We start from the raw sequence: 12076 nt of genomic DNA on the forward strand, positions 1-12076 counted from the left end.
TAATTATCCTAGGTCTCTATGGTATCTGCACTGTAATTCGAACGATTGTTACAGTAGAGATTGCGGTATGTCATACCTCGAAATTGAACAATAAATATATTTAAGTACTTAACGGCGTGAATTTTCATTTCGCAACTGAATTTCAGCAAGACGAGAGTCTCCCGGTGTCAGGCGAAACTCGACGATTCTGGTTTATTTATAAAAGAGCGGATCAAGAAAACACGGTGGTAATCGAGATTACGTTATGTTTGTACGCGTTACTGAGAATTAATAATATACTTGTACGAATATAATTAATCGCAAACACGGAGATAAATACGTTGAACAAGGGATGTAGTTAAATGTTATCACGGGTTTCTTAATGTGCTAAATCTAAATGTCGAGAAACGTCTCTCAGTACGCTAAATCAAATAAAGTAGACAATAAGACAACGATCATTTTTTTTTTTCGTCTGTTTCGTTAATTAGAAACATAAAAAAAGTATGATTTATAATTACAGGAGATTAGTGTATACAAATGAGTAAAATTTGAATTTTATCTTATACCACTGCCTTAAAAATCCCGCATATATATTAGTTATTATAAGATAATATTGTGATATAATTTCAGCTATAAATAAGAGACGCATTGTGTAAATTAACATCTATAAATTGTTTCCTGCCGTTATTTCGTAATTTTTCCAAATCACAATAAAAAGTGATAAAACATCCGGAATGCTAAAGAACATGTAGGCTAAAGTGTTAGATGAGAGGTTAGAAAAAGTTTGACGGTAGCCGTTTTACTTTTTTTTGAATATTTTACATTTTATGGAATAGTAAAATACAAATTGTGTATATTACTTCTTCCCAGCTATGATGATACCATCATACTTCTGCTGGAACCACTTCATCGCGTCTTCTTTGGTAAGCCTATGTTGAAAACCGACTTTACCAGTTTTTCTCCTTCTGTGTGCCACATTGAAACCTAGAAAACACACATTCGAGAAATTTACAAGATCCTTTCTCACTCATCGCCCATGCATAAAAAGCACCGAGTTTCAATATCTCAGTACGACTGACATAAAAAACCTCTTAATGTTAATCAACAAAGGTGTAGCCTCAATTAAGTAACACACCCAGTAAGAGAAGTGGGCATGTGTTGCAAATTTGAAGCATTTTCTCTAGCACATGTTTAACACAACGATAGACATCACACATAAGACTGAGATATCTATGATACCAGATGATGTGCAGTATTCACGTACACATAATTAACGTCTAATTAAAACGTGCCACTAACCTGGGCGTCCGAGCACAACGTAGAAGTCCAAACCATAAATACCGATGCTAGGATCGTACTTAATTCCTAAATCGATATGTTCTTGTATGCCGAAACCAAAGTTCCCAGTACAAGAGAAGTTCTCCTTTTTCAATTCGTATTCACGCACCTATAACGAAATATCAGATCGTATGATTATAATATGAATGCGAGTGAAATGTAAGAGCAAGAAGAGCTTACGTAAATATTTATGAGTATACCTTCAGGCCACGTTCGAGAATTTCCTCAGCCTTTGCACCACGTACTGTGCAGTGTACCGCGATCTTTTCATTACGGCGAATACCGAAAGAACGGACTGTGTATCTGGCTTTAGAGAAGACGGGTTGCTGGCCGGTCAGTTGTTCCAAGACCTATGCAATAAGTTAACCTTAATACTTGGACCTCACTTGAAGTTCGAGTTGACTCGAAGAAAAGGAGGAAAAAATGCTGTAAAATTTACCTTAGCAGCGCGTGTCAGTCGATCACCGGACTCTCCCACACAAATGTTCAGACAGAGCTTCCGGATTCGCACATCGCGCATCACATTTTTCGACGCATCCTTCGGCTCCTTCTTTGTCTTCTTCTCGGGCTTCGCGTTCTTTTTGACAGGCGCCTTCTTCGAGTCCTACGAATGGTACGGGATTGTTAACAGTCGCAGTTTGTTATTAGTTTACTTAGGTTAATGTTTGCATCGTCTATTGTGATCTTATCAACGAACACTTTCACAAATTACTCGGATGAATGGGAATCAAATGTATGAGATGGTAAGAATGTTTAGATTAACAGACTTCGTATTGTTGCGCTAATTTAGCAAATTTATTATCTAACAGATTAAACATGTGACGATGCCGACTAAAGACAGAAACGTAACCTCGTCTTTTGGTTATGGCGATAAACTTGAGCGCGGACGCCTTCACCAAAAAACGAATATCACCGACAACTGGCAACAATACAGGCGATTTGAGTGTTGTGAAAATACTTAAGAAAATTAGACGATGCAAGAAATATATTGAGATTACAATTTCCATATCAACGACTACGGAACCCACCATCGTGAAAGGAAAGGGCCGCTCGTGCCACGGCTGTAGCGCTGCCGCAGAGTCGTGGGACAAACAGACAAATGAAAGTGATCTCCAACCTGCGTGCGCAACTCCTGTGGCGAAGCCGATTGGATGTACAGTCATGCAGGATTCACACTGTCCCCGATGTCCGACGGAGTAATGTAGAATTTAGAGAGAATTCACACCTTGATGAGAAGAGACGGCAGAGAAGCAACAGCCAATCAGAACTCGCGCTGGTAGTTGACAGTTTCCGCTTTATCTACTGCTTACCAGTTCCGATTGGCTTCCTGTTTTTCCGTCAAGGTGTGAATTCTCCTTAATGCCCATGTCAGATTACGGATCGGAGATTGAGACTAAATTGAATCCGACCAATCAGTGTAAAGTTAATTAAACTCAAGTTTAGTGAAATTCAGTGAATTCTACTCTGATTGGCCGATTTTCAATCCAATCCGTGGTCTGATACGGGGTTTAGGAGCCATATTTAAAACATCATTATCGATAAAAGCGAATTCAAGATATGAACCGCGGTATTCGCGACATGAACTATTGATTTTCGGCTTTGGCAGTGAATATCGGATGGTAGAAAACCCAATTATTGAAGCTAACCTTTCTTCCATAAAGAGTAAATTAAATAAAAATAAAATGTCCATAGGACGTCCTTGAAGTCTCATATTGCACATATTCAAATAACGTCACGTCTCAATACTGCCCATTGCCCATTCTGCAATTGAATTTATAAATACACCATTCTCGGGAGATCGCAAGTGAGCCATCAGGACGCTTAAATATGCTGAATTTTTATTCCAATCTTTCTCTCACATTGCTTACAGTAATCGGAACATCGATAGCGCGAGGATAAATCAAGAAGATACAATGTTCCTCAGTACGATGTATAGAAAAAGAAGAGAAGGGATGAGTAAAAATATTCGGAAATTCATTGCACTGTACACAATTATTAAATTCGAGGGAGGGATACTGTCTTAATCAAATCACACGGGTATCCGTTTGAGTAGTGACAAACGCTTACTTCTAACATTCCTGTCTTCGTATTGTAATCATTATCCTGTTTCCGATGGAATGACATATTGGAGTTTCATTAATTATAATATAGCTTACAATATGTAGGCCTAGCATCGTAACGCTCGCAAAAAAGGAACTTCGTTAAAAAATAAATATTATCTACAATAAAAGTTCTCGGTTAGAAATGTGATCGTTTTGTGTGTTGTACGAAATTATATACTTCTTGATCTTGGACGTTTTTTTTTTTTTGATATAGTAGGTATTACTCTAATCAATCCTTCTGTTCCTTGATTTATAAAACATTCCGTTGCTTCGAGAAGCGATCTGTATGTAGTACGAACGTTCACACTTCTGTTATTGGCACCTTATGCATATACAATTTCTTCAGCCTAATCTTGTTAAATTATTAAAAAAAAAAAAAAACTCTAACGCTAAGGATTTCCGTCTTCATGTTGATTACATGGATCGCTTTAATTTAAGAAACGAAGATAAATCGTATTCGGCTTCGCTGTAAAATGTTATTTTGCCGAAAAAAATACCGGAAACCTCAATGCGTAACTAAAGGAAACTAACAAGCCAATAGTCAGTGCCAAGTATTAATTCTAATCATAATCAAATGTTCATGCAATAATTGACAGAGCGACTATTCTTTGGTATTAATTCAAATAGCGTCCCATAAGAAGTGAATAATTATAATTATATATAATAAGACAAGGAAGTGAGCTTAGACTGACATCCACTAATAGTTGCACTTGAATGTCCCTTCACGGGATCTACTTAATTTGAAGCGGATAAAAAGGCAAGATATATCCTTCAGTCTCCATATTGTTAACTTATCTGGACGTCATATCACCAGACTTTGATATAGGTAGTTTTATATACGGGAAGGGTTCAGAGTTTTATCGTGCGTTCAACCTCTTTTGCATAGATACAATCAAATGATTTCCCCTTCTACCGGCTTCCGACACCTTCACCTCTCATCGTTTGTTGTACGTTACTTAAAAGTCTGAGAGAGTCTGTAGAAACTCTGAACTATTCTGCATATATATGCACTTGCGTATGTACGTATATATACATGTACAAGTATATAATGTGTATATTTTCTTCAACAAGTATATGTATACTTGAGCTACAAGTAAATATATATAAATCTATTCGATCTTGAACATGTATATGTACATACATATACATATATATATATATATATATATACATATACACACTTTAATGTGTATATACATATATTTCATTTATAACAAGTAAATATATAAATAAATTTGATCTATTTGTTCAGGGATCCGCGTGATAACGAGAAAGATATATATATATGTATTATATATACATACATATTATATATATATATATATATATAATTTTCATACTCGTACATGGATGGGCATGCATTTCAAATAATATAATACAAAGATAAATTCTCAAGGTCGATTTAAATCTTTCTCTTCGATAATACTTCATCTATATCACATACTTTTTGCTCAATTTTCAAACGTTTCATATAGTTATCGTGATATATATGTATATATAAGATGCATGCGTAATAATCAGTAAAAGAGCAAAACTTGGTTTGCGATAACTAGACAATAGATTTTCTTTTACGTATAACTAGAATATTTATACGCACTAATTTAGAGCATTTAAATCGCACAAGATGCGTATAATTATATTTGTAATACATGGCCATCGTAGAGCGTTGAAATTACACACAGCCATAATTAAATTTCCTAGAACCTTTCCCAAGCTGTATGTTTATCATTTATAGTGTTAAATCCCAGAACTATCAAATCTAATCCCCCTAAAAGTTGCCAGCTAACCAGTAGCGGCCTAGCGTAAGTATGGTGACGTATGGTGTCCGAATTATAAAATATCGTAACGAAATTTGTAGATACGTTTCGAGCTAATTTATAATCAATTGCTTCGTATCGGATAATCCACTTTTCTTCCTGCCTTAAATGTAACGCAAATATAAATAAAAACCAATGAAAATACAGACTATACCTAAAATATCTGTATAAACTTCATGAGTACTGTGATAACGGAGACAAATGGAAATTGTCACCACTAAAAAAATATTTCTCACAGTTAAACAAATATACAAATATACAAATTTTCTGCAGCGTTTATCACAAGCCTCAATTCGGCCAGAATTAAAGAATGCACAAATTTCCCATATTGCTTATCGTCAACTTTCTCAAGTTATTTCATTTATATAAAAAGATATCCATGAAGTTCATACACATCTTTTGTTTCCGAACACAAAAACGTTATCTTCCTTAAAACATACCGAAGAATGAAAACAAGTATTTGAAAATTCAGGTATTAAATCGAACAAACCTAACACCACTCGTCAACGATGATATAACGTTTTCATGTTTGAAGGCTCTCAGAAAGCGTTACTTTCTCGCCGATCGATAAAGTCTATCGATGTTGTGCTTTTCCGCCTCCGTGAAGCCCAGGATACTTTCAATAGCATTTAAGTGGCCGTGATGATTCTCCTTGTCAGTTAGGAAATAGTAGATCGCCGACTTGAGAAACTGCAGAGTGATTTCCGGGTCGAGAGTACCCTGACTGCTCCTCGCCTCCACGATGCGCCGATACATTGCCTAACGGGAACAAAGGAACGTGCTCGTTGAGGAATCGGAATTGAGAAGAGTCGCGACACGAAGACACATTTCGGAACTATACAACTGTTTCAGTACATATGATTACATCCTATTAGATTTGAATCCACGTGTACATTCGACTCCACTCTCTCGAAATTTCACGCACGATGATTCCCGGCGGTTCACCGCCGTCCGATCCGTCCGATTGAAAATTCCCCAGGTGTAATAATATGTACTCGTTGTAACATCAAGCATCAAAGGTCAAGTTCGCGCGTAAACGCATGATATTACAACCAACCTCGTGATGATCGATCGGGTATATCCTGCGGCTCAAGATCAATCTCGAACCGTACGGATTGAAAAGGTAATAAGTTACACACCTGTACGCAATGGTGGAAGCGTGCATGGGCTGTAAGCACGTGCAAACTTACATTGACGAAGATGATAGAGGCTGTTTCTTCCTAGTGCACAGATTAATCGCCCGATCTAAGAGTAATGTATAAAAATATGAACCATCTACGTCGGTGCTTGATAACCCACATGCAATTGTTGCGATGGCAAAAGCGTTCACTAACGCGAGTGTAATAGGAAATATACGAGCGCAATTGTGCTCTCCTCCGCACGCCCGTGTCGAAAGGAACTCGTTTACAGGCTCTCCCCGGAGTTATCGTCGCTCCCCTCAGCCAGCCACTGACGCGAGAGACGATCATTCTCTGGGATACCTCGCGTGACATTTACGGGAGGACGAAGTCACGAGGGAGAGAATCGCGTCGCGTCTCGTGGATTGATTTCATTATAAGATTGCGAGCGTTTTCGTGTCGGAATGTCGATTCTCGATGCGGAAGAGATAAATCGACGGAAGATCGGTGCGTCGTATAAATGCGGGCGAATGCAACGTTTATATTTATATATATATATATATATTATATATATGTATATATATGTATAAATGGGCGGTAAAAGAGTGCATGAGAATTGCGTCACGTAGCGAGTCACGAGTTAAGATACAGACCTTACGTGTGCCAAGGACCCAGAGAGAAACAGCCTCCTGAGCGCTTAACAAACTTTGGCTATGTTCGGCTGAAATGTGAGGTTCAGGCGAGTAGCTTGTGTCCTGGAGTGTGAGCGGCGATCAACAAAAAGTGGCACATCGTTAGTACAAGAGTATCGTGAACTACGGAGATGCTCGAAACAGAGTGATGTAAAACACGCTTCGTAAACAATGTGAACAATGTGAGATATGAATAAACGATGTCTGGAAGGAAGAAATGCAGAAGCTGTCTCGGATTGTTCGGATCGCTCGGACGAGAGAACTCGCGCGCTATCGGGATTTCTTTGATCGGACGTGTCGCTTCGGAGACGGGCGGTGTTAGGGCGGAATTGATCGCGGGAGGACCGGCTCTTCCCGGCCGGCGAGAAGATCGGCGGGATTAATTCGCGCGAGCCTCGTCGGTTGTCAATGCCCTCTTCTTCGGATGGCGCGCACATCTAAAGAAGGACGATCGGAAGCGGGGGAAACGAGGAATGCGAATGTGTCGAGTTGATAATGAGAGAATCGTAATGTGCAAGTATTGCGATGCAGTCTAACATTATGAAAGCTCGCCGATGACGATCGAAAATCCGCGAATTCGCTGAAAAAGACCGCGTTACGCCGACGAATTTTCGCTATCTTTGTTTTGTTCTCTCTCTCTTCCAGCTAACGTCAACGCTTTGAAGCGAGGTTTAAGGACACGCTTGGAAATCCCTCGATTTTTTTCTTCGAAACGAATGAACACCGATCTCGGAAATCACCTCGTAGACGGAGCGCGAAGCGAGACTCCGTTTACGATCAGCGAGAGCGAGAGAGAAAGAGAGATGTCGTTTTACAGCGCTGCGAAATCTCCTCCGTGTATTCTCATCAACGCGAAGCTTTCAAGATAGCGGGCTAAATATGCGTAATATCTCACCTTAATATTCTCCAGCTCGGCTTGCGTGACGGTCAACTGCTGAAGGAGTTCTGCGACGGTGACTTTAGGCGGTGATTGATGGGCCTGCACGAATATCTGCAACATCACGAAGAAGCGAAATCAAGTGACATCGATCCTTCTCCTCCGGTTGAACAAACATCCGCGCAACGTACCTGATCAGCCTGTTCGATGCGCGCGGCTTCCTGACCTTTGGTATACATTTTCAGGTACATTTGCTTGTTCCTCTCCTCCTGCTCGCTCATCAAGCTCTTCTGCTCGTTCAGTTCGGTCCTCACAGCCTCCAGTTCCACCTCTAATTCGCGTGCCCGAGCCTCCGCGATATCCATGGCCGGCCGCACCTCGCAGTAACGGGTGTTGACCTCGGACAATTGATTCAGCAAGCTCTCCACCTGCAGGGGAGCCGCAAGTTGCCGCGTTTTACAACCGCATTATCGTTCAGTCCGCTCGCGCGAGCGTGACGGCGGAACTTGTCACGCATCGTGCGTAAACCCACACCCGTACCTTATCGTTGTGCTTCTGTTTGAGCTCCTGCAGCTCGTCGACGTGCCGCCTATGCATGTCTTCGATTCTATTCTCGTAATGATTCACCAGCCGACGCCTCTCATCGTCTCGGTCCGTCGGCGCGGCGACCGACGCATCGGTGTCGTCGGGTACCGCCGTGGCGACGACAGTCGTCGACGCACCGCCGGCGATCTCCGGCCGCGCCTCCGGCAGGCACACGGATTCCTTCGAATGGACGGAACCATCCTCGAAGTGGCCGGAGTCGGACAACGACGGCGGCAGGTCGGCGTTTACGCGCTTCTCCGGAGTATCCGGACTGGCGGCCTTCTCCACGAGCCCCTCCTCGTCGGGGAGATCCTTGCTCGGCGACTCCGGCGAGAAGGGGTTGTTCTCGCGCACGGTGAGAGCGTCGCTGCTGTCCGTCCGCTCGTCCGGACTGTTCAGAGCTGCCTTGTACAACCGTAACTCCACGACCTCCTTCGTCAGCCGCAGGATCTCCCGGTCCTTCTCCTCGATCTCCTTACGTGCATCCTTCAACAGAGCCTGGAGGAACGGCCAGTTTGTGGAACGAATGGGAAATAAGTCATTATCGAACCGCACGATTCCACGTTCGAACGACCACGTTTCTCAGACACAGCGGCACGTCTTTCCGCGAGACGTTACATATTCAAGACGTCTCGTAACCCGATTTTCGACGCTGCCTGGGAAATAACCGATCGAATTTGGAATCGTGCATTCAATAGTCGTAATCCGATGTCCTTATTGCGTCTTAAAGACGTCTCATGACTCAATTCTAGACTCTGTGCACTCTGTGCTGGCTGGGACGCCTCTTGAAACAGGGGATCGATTCTTCAAGCACTTCGCGTATCGTTTAGTGCGCACATATGACGCTTACAATACCTCTTTTGAGGAGATTGTGAGGCTCAGTGTTTTACTATCAGCGACGCATCAAAGGGGCCATTCATAAATTTAGCGTCTATTGAGCGAAGTTACGTTTCTACGCATTTATTTCGCTACCCAAATAATCAATATTAATTTGTGACGAGGTTGAAAAATAAACATATATTTCGTAATATACGAAATATTACGAGAGCTAAATATATATAAAATATAATTGTTTTTATTGTTCTTATCAACGCTATGTTTATACATCAGACTTTTAATCGTTCACTATAATCAGCACTCCCGCGAATCCGGCTAATAAATGCCGAACGAACCGAGCGAATTTTCGCCTTCCATTTCACGCAATTACCTGAAACTTCCTGACTTGTCTGGCGGCTCTCTGCGTAGGCGTGAGGTATTGTTCGCTATCATTGTGATTCGAACAGTGCACGACATATTTCCGCGATCGGCCGGACCAGGTGGTGCCGTTCAACGCGAAGGAGGCGTGCTCGCAGGCGCTCGCCGTGCTGCAAGCACTGCCGTAACTCTTCACGCTCTCGGCATCGCTGTCGTCGACGCCTCCCGTCGTCGTTCCTCCAGAGGCCGCGTGACCTGGCCGCGGCCTCGCCGGCGTCAGTGAGAGACTCTGAACGGCACATCATCGGTACGGTTAGCGAGATTCATTAGAACGGCACACACAACGCCCGCCCGTTGCCAATTACGGTGCATAATTGCGGTAATAACGTGCTAATTTCGACGGAATACAATGCAATCGAGCAGTCGTCGGGGATTCGGCCACCGTGAACCGGATCGCGCGCGTGCGAAGGAGCACGAGGGAACGTCGCTCGTGAAAATCGAACGTCACATGGTCGGTGGGAACAGTTTGTCCTCGGGGAAGAATGTCTTTTTGTGGGGAAAGATATGCCTTCATTTAGCCGATCGCGATGAGAATCGAGTGGGATGTGAAATTCACGCGGTAACTGCACGGGGAAAAAATTAGAACTCGAAACTTTTATATATAATCTTATATAAAGATCGAGTTTACTCTTACATGAAAAAAGTTTTACAGTTTCACTGAAAATGTCACACGCTTATTCCATAATTTCCAATAATAATTCTTATGAATTGAGAGGATGAAATATTGGAGAAAAGACGATGTCTTCCGAAATAACACGTCTAAAACATCCCAGTCCTTTAGACGCCTTATTGTCTCAATGTTAACTGGGCTCTAACGTAGTTTGAATATATTGTTTCTTCCATCCGATACTTTTTTCCTCTCAATTCGTGAAAATTATTCTTGAACAACATGAATATAATTTTAACGAGACTATATAGAATTTATTTACACAGGAGCAAGTTTTACTTTCATATAAGATTACATATTATTGCTTCTAAACTTTGAATCAATACTCATTTTTGTTTATGTATATTAAAGAGAAAGAAAGAAAGAGAAAGAGAGAGAACATGCAGTCGTAGAATTATTAAGAAAAACAATTCGATTGGCCGTTAACAATCCCACTTAATTATCTCGAGATTTCCACACACAGTCTACGAGCACGAGAGACTTAAAAGGGGTGAGAGAGAAGGGGGGGGGGGGGGGGNGAAGTCGATACGTGGGCAGATTTATAACGCGGGTGCCTACCTGTTGGACTATTTGTTACACATTCTCCGCACTTAGGATAATGACATCTGTCCGGGTTGCACGTTGGTCACGCGATGGGAGTCAGCATCGTGGCTTACCGTGCGAATTAGCCGTTAATCAACGGCACTCCGGGCGCTACCCCGGAGTAATACGGCCGACGACTGGCAACGAGACATAAAGGTTCTCTCGTGTTGGCGCACGCAAAAGTCAAGGATCAATTTCTTCGCGTTGTGCATTTGTGCCCGGAGTAACCCCGGCCCATCTAGAGAATCTCAGGCCGGTGTGTTACAGTCCGATTTTTTACTAATCAAGATCGTCTTGAGTTTCATCTTCTTTACGACTCATTTCATTAGCTACGAAAAGATGCACCGAAGACGGTCTCGAATATAACTGGCCGTGAATACCGGCCGCAGCCGGAAGATCGTCTTGAGTTCACTTCGGATGCTGTCATTTCACCGGCTACGTCCGGAGATGAACTTAAGACGACCTTAAATATATAAGAACTGATTGTGAATGCAGGAACTCTTAGAACGCGCGATGGATGGATACTCGACCGAAGCTCTCTCTCTCTCTCTCTCTCTCGTTTCTTACTGCGTCGCGCGAAGAGGCGCAGACATGGATAGACGAGCAGATAGGTGCACAGATAGACGGACGGATGGATGTATGGACAGATACATAGAAGGAGAGAGGAGAGACACTCCGAACATTCGCACGGTACACCGCTGTCTACGCTCCGGCGATCGCGACAAGAGGCTAAATGCGCAGCGGACCGCCTTGGTCGCCGCGCTCCCACGGCAATTTGAAATTGCAAATATCTCCGAGACGCGGAACTGTCACCGTCGTCGCGCCTCCGTCGTTCCCGTGGCCTCGTGCGCGATCAATGTGAGAGAAAGAGAGAGAGAGAGAGATCTCACGGCGAGAGAGCGATCGGCGGAACGCGATTTTCCACGGGAAGCGTATTGTGCGCGACAACCACGGAGCGGAGAAGCGTGTCTCAGCGCGCAGTTTTTTCCCCCCGAGGTCGCGGACACGACGACGACGAGGATTTCCGGGAGAAGCCGTGGGCGAATAATCGAGGGTGGGGGGGGG

At 42.7% G+C, this 12076-nt stretch overlaps 2 protein-coding genes across 7 annotated transcripts in view; both read right to left on the reverse strand.

Annotated features, from left to right (window-relative positions):
* Positions 1-758: 758 nt before the first annotated feature.
* On the reverse strand, positions 759-2495 carry LOC106741515 (60S ribosomal protein L11). Of its 2 annotated transcripts, none has more exons than XM_014613630.1 (5): positions 2346-2495; positions 1757-1921; positions 1518-1667; positions 1279-1426; positions 759-963 (listed from the first exon to the last, which is right to left on the reverse strand). In XM_014613630.1, exons 1-5 carry the CDS (start codon positions 2478-2480, stop codon positions 836-838), a joined length of 726 nt encoding a protein of 241 aa, XP_014469116.1. In that variant the 5' UTR covers positions 2481-2495; the 3' UTR covers positions 759-835. The 2 variants fall into 2 exon arrangements, with proteins under 2 accessions (XP_014469116.1, XP_014469115.1); XM_014613629.1 differs by having other exon boundaries at positions 2316-2421.
* A 2132-nt stretch (positions 2496-4627) lies between these two features.
* LOC106741459 overlaps positions 4628-12076 on the reverse strand; it is a 15297-nt gene continuing 7848 nt past the window's right edge. For 2 of the 5 annotated variants that reach the window (XM_014613522.1, XM_014613519.1), the window contains exons 4-9: positions 9716-9991; positions 8464-9006; positions 8115-8351; positions 7942-8037; positions 7008-7109; positions 4629-5995 (exon numbers count right to left, since the gene is read on the reverse strand). In XM_014613522.1, coding sequence (XP_014469008.1) covers positions 5786-5995; positions 7008-7109; positions 7942-8037; positions 8115-8351; positions 8464-9006; positions 9716-9991 — 1464 coding nt within the window. In that variant the 3' untranslated portion in view covers positions 4629-5785. Of the gene's footprint in view, positions 5996-6375; positions 6482-7007; positions 7110-7941; positions 8038-8114; positions 8352-8463; positions 9007-9715; positions 9992-12076 lie in introns of all 5 variants that reach the window. The other 3 variants (XM_014613520.1, XM_014613521.1, XM_014613523.1) reach the window with 3 other exon arrangements.

The sequence above is a fragment of the Dinoponera quadriceps genome, unplaced genomic scaffold (assembly GCF_001313825.1).
Source record: "Dinoponera quadriceps isolate SergipeBrazil2010 unplaced genomic scaffold, ASM131382v1 scaffold405, whole genome shotgun sequence".
Classification (NCBI taxonomy): Eukaryota; Metazoa; Arthropoda; class Insecta; order Hymenoptera; family Formicidae; genus Dinoponera; species Dinoponera quadriceps.